The sequence below is a fragment of the Pelobates fuscus genome, chromosome 7, assembly GCF_036172605.1.
Source record: "Pelobates fuscus isolate aPelFus1 chromosome 7, aPelFus1.pri, whole genome shotgun sequence".
In the NCBI taxonomy this organism is placed as follows: domain Eukaryota; kingdom Metazoa; phylum Chordata; class Amphibia; order Anura; family Pelobatidae; genus Pelobates; species Pelobates fuscus.
This window is the reverse complement of record NC_086323.1, coordinates 162,753,874-162,777,777: the sequence shown is the minus strand read 5'-3', so window position 1 is coordinate 162,777,777 and position 23,904 is coordinate 162,753,874. Positions and strand designations below refer to the sequence as shown.

The window sequence follows — 23,904 nt, the reverse complement described above, 5'->3', positions numbered from 1 at the left end:
TTGTAGAAGTTTTGTCATAACCCCACAGCAGTGTATGCAGCTTCACACTTTCATAGACTACTCAATTACAACAGTTGCAAATTCTAAGCGGTTTAGACATTTTCAAAGCAACTTGTGATACCAAATGTTGAATTGACAAAGTTTGCAAAATTTAGGGCAAAATAATAGATGAAAACATTTTGGAACCCAGCTTTTTGGCTTTGCACTAAATTTTGCAACTCTGCCCTCAACACGGCATAGCTCACTTAGAATAAACTTTTAACCCCTTAAGGACACACGACATGTGTGACATGTCATAATTCCCTTTTATTGCAGAAGTTTGGTCCTTAAGGGGTTAAAGGTGTGTAAGTGCACAGAGTGTCTTCTTTTTTTTTAAATTGAAGATTTTAGAATTGTGCAGCAGAAAACTAGAATTAGAGTTATGTATATACATAAGAGCAACAGGAAAAACAATTCATTTAGTGCCACAGTTGGGGGCACAACATATTTTAACTCCATGCATTTCAAATCTTTCTGGCAAACAAAAGGAAACCAAACGGCTATCATAAAAAAAATATGACATTTACATAATCAATACAATTTATATTAATTTCCAGTGGCCATAATTCAGTACATGCAGTTGGGTTCAGTATTCATCGGACAGTAGTAAAGTCACGTAATCTTTTTGTAATAATTTGATGATGTATGCACCTTTTGTAAGTGTCTGTGCATATATCCATGGATGGATGAACCAGCCTGGCAGAATCCATGTAAATTAAACTTTCAAATGCCAGAAAGGTGAGAAATGCATTTCATTCAAAAAGCTGAACTATGCCATTTACTTGGAATATGGACAACGGGAGAATAGAGACTGCACATGTTAAATACATTAAAATAAATATTTTGCACAATTAAGAGGGGATTTACAGAACGTGCAGAAGTCCTTAATGGACAATCTATTAAGTTTCATTATTTCTGCTGGTATGCATCTTAAGGAATAGAATTGTGTTCTCATCCAATATCGAGTAACAAAGTACTCCTGCCTTTACATCCAACTGTTCAAATTAAGAAATATCAGAAAAGATCCGTGTGTAGAATAAAAGGCACTAAGTAGTATTCTTCAAACCACAATTGGATGTCCTTTGTATGCTTTTGAACATGATTGTTAAATGAAGTTACAACCGACAGAGCGCAAGCTCTGGGGGATGGGTGTTTTGCATCCATTAGCATGTAATGCCCGTATTAAACAAGGATAAAAGGTTTGTTCTTTTTTGCATGCAACCACTAAAAGAGAATCCAAAATGTCCTCCTCTGTTATTAAACTATTGTTAAGCTACTTAACACATCATATATTTAGGGGCAGGGTCTAAAGAGACCCCTTTCTCTACATACAGGCAACATTATCATATATTGCCTCTTCCTTTTGAGGTTAGATATAATGTCTTCATATTGTAACAAGATGAAGTTGATAACAGATGTATCCTGTAACTGCTTGTTTTTTTAGTCTGTGTTTCTCTTGCTCATACAGGAGAGATATGCAAGCAGCCACAAGAACCTTCGTGTGATCACTTCTCTATTTAGAAGGCCAGAAACAAATTGCTTAGCCAAGGGCAGTTGACTTCTCCTCGGCGAACAGTGGTTGTGCTTTGAGCATGATTAGTTCATTGTTAATGCTTGTGTCTTCATGAAGTTTGCCCAGTCGTCATTCATGATGTGTTAGTTTTGAGTAATATCCCCCGCAGATCCTCGGGAAGCTCCTGAATGATCGTATCTACATGGTCCTGGAGCTTTTCCAAAGTGTCTGCTTTTACTGGGAGATGCTCTCTCTCTGCCTGCACCTAATAAACAAAATAGTATTAATCCAATGGTCATAAAAACAAGACATATTGGCTAGCAGTGTGCACAGGATACAAAGAGAGGGGGAGAGGGAGCTGCCAAAAACTAGCCATTTTGCCCTGCCTGACCCAACGCCAATGACACTCTCCTGATATTGTCGGTCCCCCATTGTTATTTCTTTTTTTGTGTTGTAAATCTTTCTTTTATTATGGCATATGATTTATGGGGTACAAAAGAGAAAGAGGAGGCATTGTGGGGTAACATAAGTTGATAATATCAAGATGGTGTGCAATGCACCTCAAAGAAAGATTGCCATGTTTTTTGTTTTTTTTGTGAAACAGTCATGTAAACAGAATGATACAAGCTTGGTTGAGAAACAAAAGTAATAAAGATAGGCTTCATAGTCAGGTCTGGTGTTCATGGCTAAACAATATATAACAAAATGGTCTAAAGTGTGATAATGCTTATGCCTATACTGAGTAGTCGGTTGATAGAGACACTGGAGAGTGCAAGACCACGCTACACAGGCTGACTTCTAAGTTGGTCATAGAAATAAAGTATAGAGTTGGCATATATGATAATCTAGGAGGCCGGGACACTGCCCGCAAAAAGAACATATCATGCCAACTCAGTATGTCAGGTACTATCGCTGAAAAAGCCTGTTAGATAAGGAGCAGTTACGTGAGGCTCGGACTATATCATGGGTGGCTATAAGAAACGTTAAAGCAGCCTGGACATATGAGGTTTAAAAAAAACAACATGGTTTTGGGAGAGTATTTCTGTAGGTCTCTTAAAGTAACATGTTTAAACTTAGCCATATGCAATATTTTAACACGCTTGATATGATTCAGGTTAACAAACGGGTAAGGCTGAGTGAGGCTAATTTAGCTATGCTAGAACAGTTAAGTCCATACAGTAGGTGACATGCTCGGGTGGACGGTTTGATCTCTGCTGGTCTAACCGTATAGTGCCCTTAGGGCCGAGAGTCCACGATCAGCTGATGCCCTTGCTAGGTAAGGTGACTCCCTCATCCAGGTGAGTCCAGAGGGTGGCAGCGGGGTGCCTGTGTTTGATGGCCATCAGCCAGCCCCAGGTCGTTGTGAAGGCCTGCACCTGCGTTCCACTGACTCGGTGTCTCAATGAGGCCGGGTCTTCCCTTCTTCGGGCGCCGAAAGGAGCTTGGGTGTTCTGCCGCCGCCTGCAGCGGCTAAGCCTTTGGCGGTGTGGTCGGTGTCTCGGAGCTTTGCTCCGGGTGGTCTTCGGCCCAGGAAGGCGTATGGGACGGCCATTGGTTGCGGCCTCCGGAGAGTCCGAGAGGCTCTTAGAGGTCGGTCTGTTCGTGTCAGGCACGCTCCACCGCTTCTGCGGGGTGAGTCTGGGGCGTTGTGCTCTCATGATGCTCTCAGCCGCTGATTGGCGTGCCTCCAGCTTGGCCCAGAAGCGGCTAAAAATTTCCTCCAGCCTCCTGTGAGTGATCTGTGCTGGGCTCAGTGGTTCAGGCTCAGGATGCTGGGAATGGTTGTCTTGCAGGGTAAGTCGGGCCGCCATCTTGCGTGTGGCTGCTAGGGCAGTGTCTCGATTAGTTAAGGCTGCGAGATGGCCTTCTCTTGATGCTAGATACAAGCTGGGGTGGACCGGGATCTCCCCCACCGGTCCAGAGGGGGGGGGGGAACAGGGCTGTGTAGCTCCCTTGGGAGGGCACTAGGTCGCACGGATCAGGGGATCGGCCGTCTCACCCGTCCGGCGATACTGCTAGGCCTCACTCCCGATGGTCACTTCGTGTATCCACGGGCTGCAAGCTCGGGGCACTTCAGCTGGCTTCTGGGGTTTGTCTGCTTAAAGTTCCGGTGTTTGTGTAGGTTTTTTTGGCTGGCTGGGACACGTTTTGCTGGCTCGGTAAGTGTATTGAGCACGGAGCTCACACGAGGCACATCCAGCCTCCATGAAGCTCAGGCCCCACCCCCCCCCCATTGTTATTTCAACCCTGCAATGTAGAATCTGCAATGTTTTCACTGTGGGGTTAACACACCTCTAGTGTGTCTTCCTAACAGTCACGTAAAACTCTTCTGGAATAATGGAGCCAGTCTTTGTTATTCAATCAAATGCTTTCACAGTGAGCATTTGATTGGCACAGCATAATATTTGCAACACGTGCACACTAATCTCCCAATAATTCTCAATGGAAAGCAGTTTTGTTGACGTCATGAAGATTGATTATATCAGTCCAGGAGGCGGGACAGCTGCAGGATACAAGGTAAGGATCCTTGCGGGTTAAAAGGAAACAGCCGCAGGATACAAGGTAAGTAAAACGTATATTTGTAACCCTCTCATGTGGCCATACACTTAAATAGGTAGTGTGATGTACATAAAATAAAAAAAGCTTACAATATGCCAGCCCTCACCTTTAAATCCAGCCCAGACTTACTTTATTTTTATTAAAAGAACTTTATAAGGCAAAGATTCATTACATGTTCGCAGTAGTCATCATTAGTGCAATCACAGCAGCAAAAGATAGACATCTCAGTACAGAAACAATTAGACAAACATTGCATGTAGATAAACAATGTGCATCGAGTGGGACTAAGTGCCAACATGAGTGAAGCAATAGCTCATTACAAAAGGACTTAAATAGCAAAGGTGTAGAACGAAACATAAAAAATACGACCAGTAGGGACAGCTTGGTCACTAAAGCTCAATTAAGATCACGTGATATTGAAAAGCTGTATGGGTGAATGTGGGAAACAGGGTCCTGTGGGCTAAAGGGAAGTGGTAGAAGAAAAGGCTAATTCTTCTATGGACCATTCATCACAGAGTACATATAGGACCCTAGTATTCAGGGAATTTAACTCGGCTGAAGGACATATGGCCGATGTTTGTGCATACTTGTGGTTTTTCCTCCATGTATCTAGTCAACTCTATTCTGGAGACCCATGTTCTAATGTGGGTATCTGGGGCTGTCTCCAATAGGCAGCAATTAGGGCATTAGCTTCGCCCAAAATATTTTTTTATGTCCATCTGTGAAGGAATTTGGCCACCCCAGCAAGGTCTGTGAATGAGATAGTCTATGGGACATTTTCGAGATCTACTGCATGGACTGTATAACCTGGTCCCAAAACAGTCGTATACAGGGGCAGCTCCACCATATATATTCAGTGGTGCCAACCTCTACCTTACATCTCCAGCATTTATCACTGACTGTGGGGAAGAGGGAGTGTAAAAGGGCAGATGTTCTGTATAATCTAGTGATTCCTTTGTAGAAAGATTTTTGCTTGATAGGATGATAGGCATTTTTTGTTAAAAATCTTTTTGCGGGGGCGTGGCCGGACCGTGCATGAGAGCAGACGTGTAGTCTCCGAGCTCCGTGCCCTCGGCCAATACTTACAGCTACCAAAGCCTGCAAAAGACCCCTAAATGGTCCGTACAAAGAGGCACCTGCTCCTGGGTACCCCCCACACCGGTTCCCCGAGGAACAGTAGAGGTACCTTAGACGATTTTGTGTCCACACCGTCGGACTCTCGCTCCGCCGGGCCTACTACAAAGATGGCGTCGGCTTCCCCTGATGCAGAAAGCGCGGGAGCCCCCTCCGAAGACGGGGAACAGGCGGATGCGCTGACACTGATCCGGCAAGAACTCTCACGGATCTCGTCCAGCATGCTCACTAAAGCAGACTCTACCGGGATGCTGAAAGAGTTTCGCGCAGCAATGCGAGAAGAGATCGCCTCCATGCGCACCGAGCTGACGGCGGTAGAGGTGAGAGTTGAGGCCCTTGAGACTGAAGCGGAGGCGAGCCGGTCCCAACACAGGTCTGCTGAGGTTGCCGCCACAAGACAAGGCAACCTCTTACTCACTCTAAGGCGGCAGGTAGAGGACTTAGAGAACCGGAGCCGCCGCCAGAACATCCGCATCCGAGGCCTACCTGAACCAGACTCAACCCCGCTGTCTGAGACGGTACAGGCCCTGTTTAGGCAGATCCTAGGCCGCAACTGCCCAGAGACCATCCAATTCGACAGGATCCACAGAGCCCTGGGCCCCACGAGGCAAGATGGGAAACCCAGAGATGTGCTATGCTGCCTACACGCCTATAGCCTGAAAGACGCACTTATGGCTGCCACCAGGGGCTCAGACTCCATATCGTTCCAGGGCGCAAACGTGGCGCTGTTCCAGGACCTCTCCAGCCTGACCTTAGACGCTAGGAGAGCACTACGGCCCATAACTGCCATACTACGGGAGAAAAATGTGCCCTACCGCTGGGGCTTCCCGTTCAGCCTACAGATTCGACAGGGCAATACCTGGCTACACATCAGATGGCCGGACGACGTGGCCCCCACTCTACGTGCGTTACACATCCCCTTCATACGCACCCGTAACTGGCTTCTAGAGACACCATTGGCACCCAACCGGAGACGAGGTACGGGCAGCCCACCGCCAGACGCGAGGAGAGAGCGAGACCCCCCGGCTCGGATGATTGGAGGCCCGACGGGATCTGAAGAGTGACCCAGAAGAGATCTACAACTGAGGTACCTGGGATGGGCATCGAGGTTGACCATAGTGGTGTCAGGATCGGGACAGGGATCCAACACGCAAAGTACAAACAGGTACAGGGTACGTATACCGGTCCTTAGAATGGCCGGGCTAACGTACAGAGAGTATAGAGAATGGTCAGAGACAAGCCGAGGTCGAGGGAACGAGAAGACAGGTAAGCGAGGAACAAGCCGGGTCAAGGATAACGGAGGTAAACAGAGTAAGGAAACAAGCCGGGTCGAAACCAAAAGGATAACTGAGAAACACCAGAGCACTGTGTGACTAGACAGGCTAGAACCACGACAGGGCAATGAGCAACAGGGCGAAGTATGTTTAAATACCCTGGCTAGAGAGGATAGACACGCCTCCGACGAAACCTGATTAGTCTGTCTCGGACTGAGTGACAGGTCGTTCCGGATTGGCGTGATGACGTCGGCCTCCGGGCACCATGCTACAAAAGGAAGAGACTCCCTCGCGGCCGGCGTTTGTGTGACCGGGTCGACCGCGAGGAACAGAGGAAACATGGCGTCCGGACGGATGAACGTCTAAGTCTCTACCTCTCTCGGAGGTAGAGACTTCAGGTACCCTGACAGTACCCCCCCCCTCAGATACGCCCACCGGGCGGAAAGAACCGGGACGAGATGGAAAGCGAGAGTGATACGCCCTGCGGAGACGAGGAGCATGAACATCCTCCTGAGGTACCCAACTCCTCTCCTCAGGACCGTATCCCTTCCAATCGACCAGATATTGTACTTTCCCCCGGGAGATACGAGAATCAATAATAGAGTTAACCTCATACTCCTCCTGACCCTCCACCTGAACAGGACAAGGAGGGGCTGTTGTGGAGGAGAACCTGTTACAAATAAGAGGTTTCAGCAACGACACATGAAACGAGTTAGGGATGCGTAAGGTATCAGGAAGAGCTAGACGATACGCAACTGGATTGATACGAGACAACACCCTGTAAGGTCCAATATAACGGGGAGCGAACTTCATGGAGGGCACCTTTAAACGGATGTTCCTCGTGCTCAACCATACCCTATCACCCGGAACAAAGAGCGGAGCCGCCCTTCTACGTTTATCAGCATGTTTCTTAACCAGCATAGAATTGTGCGTAAGGATTTGCCGAGTTTGATCCCACAACTTCCTCAAATTAGCAACATGAACATCAACCGACGGCACCCCCTGGGAAGGAGAAGCCGAAGGAAGAATAGACGGGTGAAAGCCATAATTCATGAAGAAGGGGCTTGAATGAGTAGAATCGCAAACGAGATTGTTGTGTGCAAACTCTGCCCAAGGAATCAAACCGACCCAATCATCCTGGTGTTCGGAAACAAAACATCGCAAATATTGTTCAATTTTCTGGTTGGTACGTTCAGCAGCTCCATTAGACTGAGGGTGATAGGCAGAAGAAAAGTTCAATTTGATACCAAGTTGCGAACAGAAGGACCTCCAAAAACGGGAAATAAATTGGGAACCTCTGTCAGACACAATTTGAGAGGGTATCCCATGTAGGCGAAAAATCTCCCTAGCGAATATCTCGGCCAATTCGGGAGAAGATGGAAGTTTAGGCAGAGGAATGAAGTGTGCCATCTTAGTGAATCTGTCAACCACGGTGAGGATAACAGTCTGTTTTTTAGAGATAGGTAGATCGACAATAAAGTCCATGGCCAAGCAGGACCACGGCTTCTCTGGAACTTCTAAGGGGTGCAGGAATCCACAAGGAAGCGTATGAGGTTGTTTGGTCTTAGTACAAACCTCACATGCAGCGATGAAATCTTTAGTATCCCTACGTAAAGCAGGCCACCAGAAATCCTTAGAGATCAACGCAAAAGTCTTGCGAATACCAGGATGTCCCGCCATCTTGCTGTTATGGAAACACTGCAACAGTTCCAGTTGAAGAGCAGGAGGAACGAAATGTCGACCCACAGGAGTCTGTCTAGGTGCTAAATGTTGTAGCTTAACGATCTCGGCCAGTAACGGAGAATGAATCCTGAGATTCGTATTAGCAACAATATTGCATTTCGGAACTATAGAGGAAAGGACCGGCTCAGGTACAGTAGAAGGTTCATACTGGCGAGATAAGGCATCGGCTTTAGAATTTTTTGAACCAGGTCTATAAGTCAGCACATAGTTGAAGTGAGTCAGGAATAAGGACCAACGAGCCTGCCTAGAGGACAGGCGCTTAGCCTCCCCAATGTAGGACAAGTTCTTGTGGTCCGTCAGGATAGTAATAGGGTGTAAGGTTCCCTCTAATAAATGTCTCCATTCCTTTAAGGCTTTAATGACTGCTAAGAGTTCTCTGTCACCGATGTCATATCTGCTCTCAGGACCCGAAAGTTTCTTAGAAAAAAAACCACATGGGTGCAATGGTTTATCTACCCCCAATCTTTGTGACAGAACCGCCCCTACTCCTGTCTCAGAGGCATCGACCTCGAGCAGGAACGGTAAGGTCGTATCCGGATGGACTAGTATTGGAGCAGAAGCAAAAAGTTCTTTGAGACTCTTGAAAGCAGCTAGAGCATCAGTAGACCATGTCTTAGTATCCGCCCCTTGTTTGGTCATATTGGTGATGGGCGCAATAATAGACGAGTAGCCCTTAATGAAGCGTCTATAATAATTAGAGAAGCCAATAAATCTCTGAATAGCTTTGAGTCCCTGAGGCAATGGCCAATCTAAAATAGACTGGAGTTTGTCAGGATCCATCTTAAAGCCCTCCCCAGAAATCACGTATCCAAGAAAGTCTATCTGGGTCTGGTCAAAACTGCATTTCTCAAGTTTACAGTACAAACCATGTTGTAAAAGTTTGTGTAATACCTGTCTGACTTGTCGATGGTGGGTCTCAATCTCTTTAGAGTGTATGAGTATGTCATCCAGGTAGACAATAACACACTCATGTTGAAATTCCCTAAGAACTTCGTTAATCAAATCTTGGAAAACTGCAGGTGCGTTACAGAGACCAAAAGGCATGACCGTATACTCATAATGACCATAGCGGGTATTAAACGCTGTCTTCCACTCATGGCCTTGCTGAATTCTCACCAAGTTGTACGCCCCTCTGAGGTCCAACTTGGTGAAAATCTTAGAGCCCTTTAACCGATCAAAGAGTTCTGTAATCAAGGGGATAGGATAGGCATTCCTGATGGTTATTTTATTCAACCCTCGATAATCGATACAAGGTCTGAGTGACCCATCCTTCTTCTTAACAAAAAAGAACCCAGCCCCGGCAGGAGATGAGGATCTCCTGATAAATCCCTTGTCTAAATTCTCCTGAATATACTCCTCTAAAACAGCATTCTCTTTAGTGGATAGAGGGTATACATTGCCCCTAGGAGGCATGGTACCAGGTAATAGGTTAATTTTACAATCAAAGGACCTGTGTGGAGGTAGAGTATCAGCGTTCTTTTTATCGAATACTGCCTTTAAGTCCATGTACAAAGGAGGTATCTGTCTCTCTTTAGGCTGGGTAGTAGTGTCAGGTGTGTAAATTACAGCCAAAGGGGATACCTTCCGTAAACACCTCTCCTGACAACCCTGACCCCACGAGAGTATCTCCCCTAACTCCCAATCGATAGTAGGGTTATGTCTCTTTAACCATGGATACCCCAGGACTATGGGAACGGAAGGGGACGAAATAAGCATAAGAGATATACTCTCCTCGTGTAAGATACCAACAGACAGGCTCATGGATATAGTCTCACGAGTAATAACAGGCTCGAGTAGTGGTCTACCATCAATGGCCTCAACGGCCAAGGGGGTCTCTCTTAACTGGGAAGGAATAGTGTGCTTAGTGGCAAAGGCTTGATCGATAAAATTCTCAGCAGCGCCGGAATCTATCAATGCCACGGTCTTAAGTACTTCCTTCTTCCATGTTAAAGAAACTGGTAGTAAAAGCCTGTGATTTTTGTAATTATGCGTAGAGGACAAAATAGAAACACCCAAGGCCTGTCCTCTAGAGAAACTTAGGTGCGGGCGTTTCCCGAGCGAACAGGACAATTCAGGCGTAAATGACCTCTGACTCCACAATACATACACAATCCCTCCCTTCTCCTGTACAGTCTCTCCTCTTCTGAGAGATGAGTATTGCCTATCTGCATAGGTTCAGGAATTAGTGAGGTATTGGACTCAGGACTTAGAAATGCAGGTGCTAATTTAAAGGCAGGTCTTAGGTTCCTCTCTCGAGTGTTCTGTCTTTCTCTTATACGTTCATCAATACGAGAAATGAACGAAATTAAGTCCTCTAAATTCTCTGGTAGCTCCCTAGTAGCAATTTCGTCAAGGATAACATCTGATAACCCGTTCAAGAATACATCCATATAAGCCTGTTCATTCCACTTAACTTCTGACGCCAGAGACCTGAACTCTAGTGCATAATCCACTAATGTTCGGTTCTCCTGTCTCAGGCGCAACAGTAATCTGGCTGCATTGACCTTTCTACCAGGGGGGTCAAAAGTTCTTCTAAAAGCAGCTACAAAGGCAGTATAATTGTATACCAACGGGTTATCGTTCTCCCATAATGGGTTAGCCCATCTCAGAGCTTTCTCAATGAGTAAGGTGATAATAAACCCAACCTTTGCCCTATCGGTAGGATAGGAGCGAGGTTGCAATTCAAAGTGAATGCTGATCTGGTTTAAAAAACCACGACACTTCTCAGGTGACCCACCATAACGTACAGGTGGAGTAACACGGGAAGAGGCACCTACAGTAGCTACCTCTAGGCCTGAACCTACAGAGGAAATAGGAGTAGGACGCGTCTCCTCTGGAGGATTATTAGCACGAGACAACAATGCCTGTAGTGCTAAGGCCATTTGGTCCATTCTGTGTTCCATGGCGTCAAACCTGGAATCAGAGGAACCAACCTGACTGTTTGTACCTGCAGGATCCATTGGCCCTGTCGTAATGTCAGGATCGGGACAGGGATCCAACACGCAAAGTACAAACAGGTACAGGGTACGTATACCGGTCCTTAGAATGGCCGGGCTAACGTACAGAGAGTATAGAGAATGGTCAGAGACAAGCCGAGGTCGAGGGAACGAGAAGACAGGTAAGCGAGGAACAAGCCGGGTCAAGGATAACGGAGGTAAACAGAGTAAGGAAACAAGCCGGGTCGAAACCAAAAGGATAACTGAGAAACACCAGAGCACTGTGTGACTAGACAGGCTAGAACCACGACAGGGCAATGAGCAACAGGGCGAAGTATGTTTAAATACCCTGGCTAGAGAGGATAGACACGCCTCCGACGAAACCTGATTAGTCTGTCTCGGACTGAGTGACAGGTCGTTCCGGATTGGCGTGATGACGTCGGCCTCCGGGCACCATGCTACAAAAGGAAGAGACTCCCTCGCGGCCGGCGTTTGTGTGACCGGGTCGACCGCGAGGAACAGAGGAAACATGGCGTCCGGACGGATGAACGTCTAAGTCTCTACCTCTCTCGGAGGTAGAGACTTCAGGTACCCTGACAAGTGGGCAGTAGTGGATAGGTTGGGAGGGGGGCCTGAACCTCGGACACTGGCCTAAGGTGACTCTGCTGCTGCCCCCCCCCCCCCCCCCCCCGCGCTGGTCGACATCGCCATGCACTTGGGACGCTATCCAGTAACTACGCTCACCACCTCACCCCCCCCCCCCCCCCCCCCATATTGATAACTTTGGGTTAGCGTATTTACCAAGCGTCAGCCCCTCCCTGGGATTTGGGTGGGGGACCGGTTTCCGGACAATACCACCCGGATGGGACTCGGGTGAACTGGCTAAAACGACCCAACTTGAAAGTTGCTTTTGGGGTGGCATGGGTAGGGGAATTGAATGTGTGTAAATAATAGCAATAGGCCCAGTAACATATGGTGTGCCTCGCAGCCCGGGGGGTTGGGGTTTGAAGATCAGTCCGTTGATCAGTCCTTGATTTAAGCCCCCTGCACTGTAAAATATTAACCGAACCCAGAGAAGTACCTAGACCTTAACCATAGTTTTGCTCAAATCAGACCGGCCGAGGGCCGGACGTTGTAATATACGACACACTAAATTTCTCTTTTTTTGTTATCACACTGTACCACATTTACACTGAATGCATTGAGTATACCTGTACGGTTTCTGTTCACGACCCCGAGGACAGACTGCGGGTTACAGACGGGAGGACCGCGGGCGACTGAGTCACTTAAAGGGCTTGGGGACTCAGACCTGCCGGACGCCTTCCACACAGTCAAGTCCATTCACTTTTGATAGCGGTAAAACCGCTACTTCCTGACCTCTCTCCCTACCTCACTGACCACCCACACCCCCCCCCTGAAAGTTGCCCTACCCTTCCCCCCCCCCCCTGACTGCACTCCTCCCTCCCTCCCACTCTCCGAACCCACCCCCCCCCCCCCCCCTTGTCGGCTATGGCGGGGAGCCCTGGTGGGGGTTTCGGCCCGGCCCCTCTGCGCCTCTGGACCAACAATGTGAGGGGCCTTAACACCCCGGAAAGGAGGTCTCATTTGCTCCGGTCCCTGTGGACGGCTCGGGCCTCCATAGCGTTCCTCCAGGAGACCCACTTTAAAGGTGCTGCTCCCCCCCCCCTGAGGGACTCGAGGTTCCCAACTGGGTATTTCGCAAACCACCAGTCAGCTAAGAGGGCAGGTGTGGCAATTCTAATCTCCCAACACATCCCGTTTTGCTGCCTGGATACGAAAATAGATCCGAACGGGCGCTACTTATTCCTAAAAGGCACAATTGCCGATAAGAAATATACACTGGCCACGATATACGCCCCGAACTCGGGACAACACCGATTTTTATCAAGGACCCTCCAACTCCTAGACAGGTTCCGAGAGGGACTACTCATAGTAGCTGGGGACACTAATGTCCCATTAGACCCACGTCTCGACACCTCTAGAGGGTGTAGCTCGCACTCCGGTCTCTGTGTCCGGACAGTAGGGAAGGCCCTGCGTGATTCGGGTCTGGCTGACGCTTGGAGAGTGCTCCACCCGGAAGACAGAGACTACTCGTTTTACTCGCAGGTCCACCACGGTCACAGCCGCCTGGACTATATCCTGATTGCTCAGGAATACCTACACCTCCTTCTGACCTGCGACATCCAGACGACCGTCTGGTCAGACCATGCCCCGGTACTAGCCACGCTGCGCTCTCCCTTATTTAAACCAAGTGACAGACAATGGAGACTAAATGAACAGGTGCTTGGAGATTCAGTTGTGTGCACAGACACGAGAGAGGTCATCCGACGCTACTTCCTAGAGAACCCGGCCACGGACACCTCCCCACAAGTTCGATGGGAAGCCCACAAATGTGTCCTCCGAGGCCACTTTATTAGGACCTGCACAAGACGCAAACGGGACCAAAATCACGCACTGAAGGACCTACACAAACAAACAGCGCAGCTGGAACTGGCACACAGAGCTGATCCGACCGAAGACAACCTCCGCCCCCTGCTAGAGGCGAGGAGGAACCTACGCTCCCTCCTGTCCAGGAACCTGACACACACACTCCGCAAATCCCGGAGATTCTTCTATGAGAACTCGAACAAATGCGGTCGCCTTTTGGCTCACATGCTCCGCAAGAAAAGGAGACAGACCCGCATTACTCTCCTGCAAAAGGCTAATTCGCCCCCAGAACGGAGGCCACAAGCCATCATGGAAGAATTTGGAGAGTTCTATGCGAAACTATACAACCTACCGAAGGAGGAAGGAGCAGAGGCGAAACTTCGGAGACGTGCCGACATTCGGGAATACCTGGAACAACATCTCACCCAGAGACTCACGCGGACCCAAGCCGAGGACCTGGACGCCCCCATCACCCTAGAGGAGCTCAAAGGAGCCCTTAAGGCAGCAAAAGCGAACAAGGCGCCGGGTCCCGACGGCTTCCCGGTGAGATATCTGCGGACATTCGAAGAGTTGCTCATGCCCGAACTACTGACAGGCCTTAATTCGTTGCTGGATGGTGGGAGGTTCCCAGAGGATACATTGATGGCCACAGTAGCGGTGGTCCCCAAAGAGGGTAAGGACCCTACATCCTGCGCCAGCTATCGACCTATCTCCCTCCTTAATGCGGACCTTAAGCTTTTTACGAAGATCCTGGCCCGACGAGTAGGGGAGGTTGCACCAGAACTGGTGCACCCGGACCAAACAGGCTTCATCCCAGGACGTGAGGCGAAAGATAATACGACCAGAGCCCTCAATATCATCCATTCCGCTAAAACCACCTCCCGAGGGGGCCTCCTGCTCTCCACCGACGCCGAGAAGGCTTTTGACAGAGTCGACTGGCAATTCATGGAAGAAACCCTCCAGGCTATGGGTTTCGGCCCCAACATCAGAACTTGGATAGCAGCCCTATATACGACACCGAAGGCCCGCCTGCGGATTAACGGAGCACTATCCCCCGCTTTCCCCATCAGCAACGGCACGCGACAAGGGTGCCCCCTGTCCCCCCTCCTGTTTGCCCTCACGCTAGAGCCCTTTCTGGCGGCGGTCAGACAGGATGGGGGTATTACGGGAATACAGGTAGCCAAATCGGAACACAAAGTGGCCGCTTATGCGGATGACTTACTCTTCTTTATCGGCAACCCGATAGTCTCGCTCCCCAATCTACTACGGTCCTTTCGAACGTATGGAGCACTCTCCAACTTACGCCTGAATACGGAGAAATCCGAGGCTCTGCCCTTGGGGCTCCCCCCCGGCCTAACAACCCATCTAAAGGCAAACTTCTCATTTCGTTGGTGCACGCAACGCATTAAATACCTCGGCATCTGGTTGATGAGCGACCTAGCAAAGATGTTCACGGAAAACTTCCTTCCCCTCCTACGGACACTGGCCGCGGACATGAAAAGATGGGGGGGATCCTGTATTTCATGGTTCGGGAGGATAAACGCGGTGAAGATGAACCTCCTACCGCGCCTCCTGTACTTGTTTCAGACGATCCCCATCAAAATCCCCAAAACCTTCTTCAACGAGATGTCCACGGTCATCAATCGCTTCGTCTGGGCTTCAGGAGTAGCCAGACTCCGACACACGCACCTGATTAGACCAAAACGCCAGGGTGGAGTGGCACTTCCCTCGATCCAAACATACTACCAGGCAGCTCACCTCCTCAGGGTGATAGAATGGCACGTGCAGGACTCAGATAAACAATGGGTTAGTCTAGAGCGAGCTGCTTCCAAAGAGCGCCTGCCCTGGATTACCTGGTTGCCAAAACCCGCACAGACTAATGAAATCAGGTCTCACCCACTCATTGGAGCTACACTGCAGATCTGGGCGACTCTACGTTACAAGCTCGACCTCACCACCAACCCCAATCCGCTGACCCCAGTGATCTACAATCCAGAGATTGCCGGAGGTTTGGCCCCAGGGGACATCACAGGCCTAGGCAACCCGAACGCCCCAGGGCTTGGAGACTGGTGTGCAGACACACACTTGAAACCTTTCGAGACGCTAACCTCCTTAACACCTCCAACGGGGCTAGCCCGTTTCCGATACCATCAGATCCAACACTACCATAGCTCCCTCCAGGGAAAGCAACTACTATCCAGGAAAAAGACGGGCTTTGAGACTCTCTGTACGGAGAATCGACACCTTCCGCGAGGTATCTCCACGCTGTATTCTATGATACTACAAGCAACCAGGCTCCCCCCTGCGAGATACCAAACTAAATGGGAACAAGCCACGGGAACTACCCTCACTGAAATGGAATGGGAAAAAATACACGTCCTCGCCCATCAAGGTTCGACCAGTGCGAAACTTCAAGAAACCAATTACAAGCTTATGACGAACTGGTATCGGACCCCCAATAAGCTTTACCAGATGGGGTTGCTACCATCGGCTAGGTGCTGGAGATGTGGAGCGGACGAAGGCACGGACCTACACATCTGGTGGTCATGCCCGCCTATCGAGACATTCTGGCGACAAGTACACGGGAAGCTACGCGAGATCCTTGACTCCGACATACCACTACAACCCCTACCGATGCTACTCCACCACTCAACGATGCCCCTAGGAGCCTACAAGAGATCTCTCACGCGACACTTCCTAAACGCGGCCAAGAGCCTCATCCCCGCCCGCTGGAAATCCACAACAACCCCCACCATGGCTAACTGGATGGAAGCAGTTGAAGAAATATACAGTATGGAGAGCCTCACAGCTGACCTACAGGGGACGGCGGAGAAGTGCGCCCGGCTTTGGGCCCCCTGGATCGAATACATGGCTCGTGTGCCGGCGGGTTCCCGGAGACGTGGGACCGAATAAACGGGAGTGTGGGTGGACTCGGGTTGTTGGGCTATGGGCCGGGGGGTCGCGGGCGGACCCTCCCCCTGGTTCCCTCCCTGCTGCTGCCGACCCTCTCTCCCCCCCCCTGTAATCCTTCCCCATCTGCCCTATACTACCTTGCCTAAGCAACAGTCCCCCCACTGTATGGCCCTCTGACCTAGCTATGGTTACGGATGTAACATACTGTATATAGACGACGAATCTACCCGCCTTCTCTTGAGTAGTATGGACCGAGGTGCTTACCTACACCACCGGACGCCTAATTGACGTTGACAAGCCCGGACAAGGGACCCTTGACCACTCAGACTTGCCCCCGACCTGTTTCCCACTCCTTCCCTCCCCCCCCCCCATAGGGGGACAGACAGACACCGACTAGGGACAATATAGTTGCGCAGTTGCGCCTGTTCAGGGCATCACCAATTAGGGTCTAAGTAGGGTGACAGTTCCAACATTGATCTAAGTGATTAGTCAACCAAGCTAACATACACCTGGGCTTTAGTTTGAAATTTTGTAATACAGCTGAGTTGGGTGGCATATGAGACCTATCAGGCAATATCTGTGTTATAAGCAAGACCCCCTAAGCTGTAAAAGGCCCTATATTTCCCACCTGACTCTGGGAGACTAAGCTGAGCCCCCCCTTTACAAGACGGGGCTGAAAATTCCTGGTTGAATCTCCTGTTCCCTCAATGTAGAGGTGAACACCCAACCCGCTTTGTTCACCTATTTCGATATACAACTCCCACTCTGTATGTTTACGCACTTTCCCTTATAACTGCTTATTTGTTTGTTATGTTATAATGTCTTGATAAAATCCAAATAAACATTCAGATTGTCAAAAAAAAAAAAAAAAAATCTTTTTGCAAAACAAAGTTCAAATCTGCATGGGAAAGTTGAGTGCAGAATTCTGCTTCACATGCTCGTTTGGTAGGAAGTGGGGAAATGTTGTGTTCATTTGGATCAGGCATTTATCTTAGAAACCTCCCTGCATTCTCGCTCTGTGGTCATTATGTTAAAAGCTAGTCTACGGTGTGTGACCCACAATTATAAGTCTGAAATTATATAAGAAAGGAGATGAATTGAAAATATCTCAAAAGGTGGGTCTTAATTTGTATTTATACGTACCAATTTACTTTTTAGCTTTAAAACCAAATCTACTGCTTCAACCTCTGAATGTTTCTGCACCCAGATCAATAAGTCCTAGAGAAAACATAAGGCATTTTTAGTCACTTCCAAATAATTTTACATGAATCAAACCTGTACATAAAAAGAGGTTAGTTGACTTCTTGTGGAGGTGTTCTGAGGTGGAAGTTTGTATAGCAACACTTTACTTTTAGAATACACTGTTTGTAATGTGTATTATAAAGGTAAAGTGTTGCTAAATAAACTTCCACCTCAGAACACCTCCACAAATATTAAATAAGGAGTTAGTCAGAAAAAGACGATGGACACCCTTGCAACCACCACAGAAATACTCCAAACACCTAAAGAACTTTAACTTGTTGAAGTGCTTTATGTGTGAAGAGTTTATCCTCTTTTTCCATTTTACAAAAGAGCAGATTAGGTCAGTGGAGCTAAACTCAAGAAGCATCAGTTGCTCAGCACCTGCCTTGCAGACTTCTCATTGAGCTGCATTGAAAGTCTATGATTAAACAGTCACAGAAAGACTAGGTGGGCTAGAAGGGAAGAGCTTGTAAAGGGTGCGGACAAGAGATCTGCAGCTTCTGCAAGATGTGTTAAGATATACTCCCACCCATTAAAAAAATGCATAAATAAATGTTTTCATATGGGTATATCTACTAAACAGAGATTTTTTTTTAATTTATTTTTTTTATTGGGCAGTTCAGTGTCCTTTTTAAATGTCAGGAGAAAATGTAAATGATCAACTAACCAAGTTTAAAAGTAAAATGATTTTATAGTGAATGAGATGAGAGTCAATCTAACAGACGAGAAAAGTAAAACAAAATATATTTCAGCTGCACAAACACATACATTTTGGAACATTTATCTGTACAATTAAATCCAAATTATTCAACTCAGGAAGGTATAGAGGAAGAATGGTATCATCTGTAAAAAAAAAACAAAAAAAAAAACACATAGTGCTTTCTGTGTGCAATCAGTACAAGTGAAATCAAACTCACAAGATGGGAGCTGTGTCAGGCTCTGTAGTCAAATCCTGATCCGGCTTCCAACTTGTGAGTTTGATTCCACTTGCATTGATTGTATATCTACTGTTTACATACAGAAAGCACTATGTGTCTTTGTTCTTTTTTTTTATTTTACAGATGATACCCTTCTTCCTGTATACCTACATATGAGTATATATTGTGTGCTCACTGTGGATTTAATTCTTTTCAGTATTTGAATTTATGTTTTTAAGGAGGTAGCGGAATACTACATTTATTACACCCACTAATTATATACTACCATAATTTGAAGCGCCAACAACTATCCTTTTCTCGTTATGCGGTTTGAAGCAGATAATGTGAAATGTCGCAATTTATATCCTGCCACTCCATCTGCAAAGCACAGAGTCTAATTCTCCCAAACTGCCGTTTCCAAAATGTTTTCTTTTTCTGGGTGGGACTGCCAGATGGCAATTTTGGAGGCAGAACATGGGACCAGTCATATATTCTTGCCCAATAAATGAATATTGTCCAACACTAAACACACAAGGAAATTTTGTACTGTGCGATTTTCATTGACAGCAAATGCAAAAGAAAGAGGTTTACTCACAACTAAGGGCTGCTGGCAGATGGTACTAGGTAACATCATAGCCTGCGCTTAGCTGGCAAAATCCCAGCATGTTTGGACTCAAGTTCATTGAGAATCAATTCTGAGAAACTAATTGGGGACTAAACTCGTGTGCCTAATGGGATGCTGAATGCAAGATTAAATGTGTAATGTTTTTTTGTTAAGCATTTTAAATGTGTAATATGTTGGCAATACAGAATGAAAATAAATACCTTGAGGTGAATACTTGCCAAAAGAGAGATCCCCAATTATTGTAAACAAGCATGGTTTACTATTACCTCATTACAAAGTGCTTCTAAATGAAGTGCCTCGAGTTTCTGGGTCATCTCTTTCCGACGTAGCCTAAACCAACCTTCAAAGTTGGGTGAACGCAGAAAATGTCTATAAGAGGGGAAAATAAAAACAAGCAATTGATTTATAAATAATTGTGCCATCTCTATCACAAAGCATTATCTAGTTCTATACTTATCTTTGCAGATCTATGGTAAGTATACAGATCTCTAAATAAGCCTTATACAGGGGAAGAATTTATGGCTATTTTCAAGCTTACAACTTTTCTAATGGTGAATAACGCATAATGCCAAATCTAGGATGGAAAAAGAACAGCACATCAAAAAAAAAAATCTAAACAATAGTGCAATTTTGCACGTATTTTTACACAAAATCTGCATCAAAATAGCTAAATAGTAATTTACTTTTCTATTTTGCCATAACTGGTGTAGTGGGATAGATTTGTTTCTTATAAATGAGTGCAGCATTAATTGGACCACTTTTTCTTTAAAAGGTTCCTTTATACAGGTGGTCCTCGCTTTGCGACCTACCTGTTTTAAGATGGGTCGCACTTACGACCAGCTCTCTAACGTGTGGATTCAAGGGATTCCCCATGTTAGAGAACTGGTCTATGTTCGGGGAATTTTCCCAATTAGAGGGATTCCCTGCTCTGGTGCGTATGTCTATGTTCGGGGAAATGTCCCTGAACACAGACCATTTCCCTGAACATAGACAAGCGCACCAGAGCAGGGAATCCATCTAATCTATGCACTGGTGGGCATGCGCCGCAGTTACCGACTAATTCGTTCTATGACCGGGTCGTAAGAACGGAAGCAAATCGGTAAGTAAGGAGCATCGGTATAACCAAATGTGCATTGACATAATGGCAGTGTTAATTTTGGCAGCAAATTTCAATTTAGTTTTAGTGTTGACTAAAAAGCCATTTTAATTTTAGTCGTATTTTAGTCATCTGAATTGTTTTAGTCGACTAAATCTAAAAAAAATTTGTCAATTAAAATTTGACTAAAATGGTTACTTGACAAAATTAACACTGCAATATGGTACATTATAAATAGCCCCTCTTCCCCCAGAGCATTACATGCAAACCTTTCAATCAGGCCAAAATGTAACAATGTAAAATAAAGATTCATACTAATGATATGAACTTGGGCTAACACAAGATCAAAAAACTGATCAAAAATGTCTCATATAGCCAAGAAAAATGATCCACCCGAAAATTTGCAGTAACTACTGTGGTTGTGCCTTGGCCTCTGGTGTACAGTCCCAGCCCAGTGAATAATTTAAAGGCTTTTGATTTTATATTTTCCTGCATGGTTTTGAGGATATATTTATTCCAAGCTGATTTTGATCTGACAAAATAGATTTGAAAATGTTCTTAAACATAGCTATTTTGCCAAAGGGTGTATCTTGGCCTATATTTTGCAATTTGCTCATCAATAAACTTAGTTATGTGAATAAGTCCTTAGCAGCCGACTAACATGAGTTTTCAGACAGCATCGACCTAGATTGCATACTTCAAAAAGACTGCCACAATTTAATGTAACATATTTAAAACAATGAGCAAAAAGATTCTTACAAAGCTACAACAAATTTACTACTCTGACTTATAAAATGGCAGTGCCTAATGAACTTTCATTGCTTTTGTATCTACTATACACAATGCACAAAATTGAGATTAGGAAAAAAGTAAACTAGGAGAGTCTACATGTTTAACTCCTAATATCCAGTCATTTCTTTGTCTAAAAATCTGCCACACTGCAATGGTCACTCTGAAAGGCCAACATCTGAGCTCCAATTGATTAATAGATCTGTTTAATGGCAATGAGGAGATCCAAGAAAAGGTTGCGCGCCCCCCCCCCCCCCCCCCCCTTATTCACAGATGGCTCGTGGGGTATGGTGGGACAAGCTTTTCTTGCATGACAAAGAGCAGCTAAAATAGTGAATTAATACAACTGCTCTTTAAAACAACAAAGCCTGTGCATTGAATGATTATTGCAGAAACCATGTAAACACTGTAGATTAATGCCCTAAAACAGCTCAGTCAAAACTTTAAAAGTCTGCAAATCTCTAAGTTTAAATAACCAAACATATGCAAGACACAAATAAGTAGAATAGTGTAGGAAATGGAAAAATAAATACTTGTAAAGTCCGATCCAGTCCCCTTTTAAGCGCGAGGTTAATTGAGGTCCTGTTTTCTCAAGGGTTTTCATGAACTCCTCCTGGCTGAAGGGTTTAAGCTGTGGAGGACTCTGAAGGACAAACATACAGTGTTAAAATGGCGACTCCAGCCCTTCGAGACTAAACATTTTTTTTTAAATTAATAATGCCTTAATGGGCATTATTTACTTAGTGACCACTTAAACAAAAATAAAAACCCTGTAAAAGCAATGGCTTACCTGAAATCTAGCACCAAGCGAAGCTCTCCTCCCTGTTCTCCATGGGAGAGGTCCATTTGATTGGACCTCTCTGTGGTCCAATCAAATGCTTCATAGAGAAGCATGTGATTAGACCATTCTCACTGGCTCTGAGCCGGAGTGGAAGAGCGGGTGGGCAATGGACGTCAAAAGGAGGAAATACTATGTATATAAAAACAAAACAAAAAAACATGCCAATTAAGGACCAACCGGACGGGGGGGGAGAGGGAGGAGGGCTCCCAGCGCTCTGAAGCTAAAAACGTCTTTCAACAGCGCACAGTGCAAGCTGATAACACGCAATTTTTGCACAGAATTGCCTTTAGGCAGACTGGAAACAGAAGTGGTAAAAAAAAAAGAACCACTAGATTGTACACAAAACCAGGCAATTCGTTATTCACACACACTCACTCACCTTCCAAGCAGATATGCTTTTTAGAAGCGGCATGAGCCCTGCCACATAGCGTTCCTGTCCATAGGGAAAACAATGGCACAGATCAGACTATGCAATATGTGATCTAACGGGATGAGCTACAACATTGTGGTTATCAATGGGAAGACCACTGGGATTAATATTTTATCCAATGCACAAACTAATTCTCCAACTACTAACTCATACAATGTTATTTAATAAAATTTAAATTGTCAGGAATTCAATTTTGAATGTAAATTTTAAGGCCAAATCTAGCCAAAGTTAGCTATGCGTTGAGTTTGGATACTTTGATTTAAAATCAGAAACTCACTCTGAATCCCTAACAATTCTCAGTTTAGTAAATAGCTCTGTATGTGTTAGTAGATGGAGGATTAATTTAACAAATGTGTTAACTTACATGCTATGGATTAAAACCTGCTACAGATCCTTGCAGGGTTATTCACTTAAACTCAGAATTTTAGTGAATTCAATAAAAATGGAAAAACGGAGGCTAAAAAGTGAATCTGGAAAAATTCTGTAACCCAGCCATAGTCACAATTTGGCTATTTTAGCCTCCGTCTCACCATTAGAACTTAAATTGTAAAAATGCTGAGTTTAGTGCATATAAAACAGGTCTTCTGCAATATCACCTACAGCATAGGGTTAAAACGATTAGTAAGTTAACTTTATGCCTAAAACATTATTCACAATTATTCAGCAAACAATTTGGTTCACAAATAGTTTAAACACCAGCTAGTCACTGTACAAATGTATCTTATCATAGGACACAAAAAACCCCCCCAAAAAACAGCCATTCGAGGCACTTCCTTTGAATGAGGACATCAAGCGTCTAAAAAAATCATTGGCTTTGGCACTGAAATCAGGCTAGTGAAAAAAAGTGTTGTTTTATTTAACCCTTCACACTGCCGGGGGTGGAGGACACAGCGGGCTCCTATAGTGTTATAAATACAGATTTGTATTCCTGCAAAGTGTTCCTTTAAACAATACATTAGAGCACATACAAGCCAAAATCCCTAATTAAACACTAGTGCATGTACCCACGTACTAGAGGAATGATAAAGCTCTGGGTAAGCTCTAGAAAGTGCCTTCGTAGAATAGCATTCTGGGCCTCCAATGGACGCTTCTGTTGAACACCCTGAAAAACATTTAAAAACACTCTTTAAATCCCTGTAAATCTAAAAAGTGATCAAGCTCCATACTTTACTTTAGCACTTTTTTGTAATGAACTTAGTTTCTTAAAAGAACAATATAGTGTTAGGAACACAAAGCTGTATCCCTAACACTATAGTGTCCTTCTCCCAACCCCTCATGGCAATTAAAGTGTTAGATACCCTTTAAAACACCCCCTTACTCCAGCACAGAGGTCCCTTGGCACTGGCTCCATCTCCTTCAATAACAGAGCAGAGGGAAAACCATTAGGCCTTTCCCACATGAATGA

General features: G+C 45.9%; 1 protein-coding gene across 1 annotated transcript in view; it reads right to left on the bottom strand.

Annotated features, from left to right (window-relative positions):
- Positions 1-339: 339 nt before the first annotated feature.
- Positions 340-23,904, bottom strand: part of DENND6A (DENN domain containing 6A) — a 61,467-nt gene continuing 37,902 nt past the window's right edge. Inside the window, exons 15-20 of the mRNA XM_063426877.1 lie at positions 23,512-23,601; positions 22,449-22,502; positions 21,762-21,871; positions 19,610-19,712; positions 17,703-17,777; positions 340-1,817 (exon numbers count right to left, since the gene is read on the bottom strand). Of these exons, the coding sequence (XP_063282947.1) occupies positions 1,686-1,817; positions 17,703-17,777; positions 19,610-19,712; positions 21,762-21,871; positions 22,449-22,502; positions 23,512-23,601 (564 nt within the window). The 3' untranslated portion in view covers positions 340-1,685. The remainder of the gene's footprint in view (positions 1,818-17,702; positions 17,778-19,609; positions 19,713-21,761; positions 21,872-22,448; positions 22,503-23,511; positions 23,602-23,904) is intronic.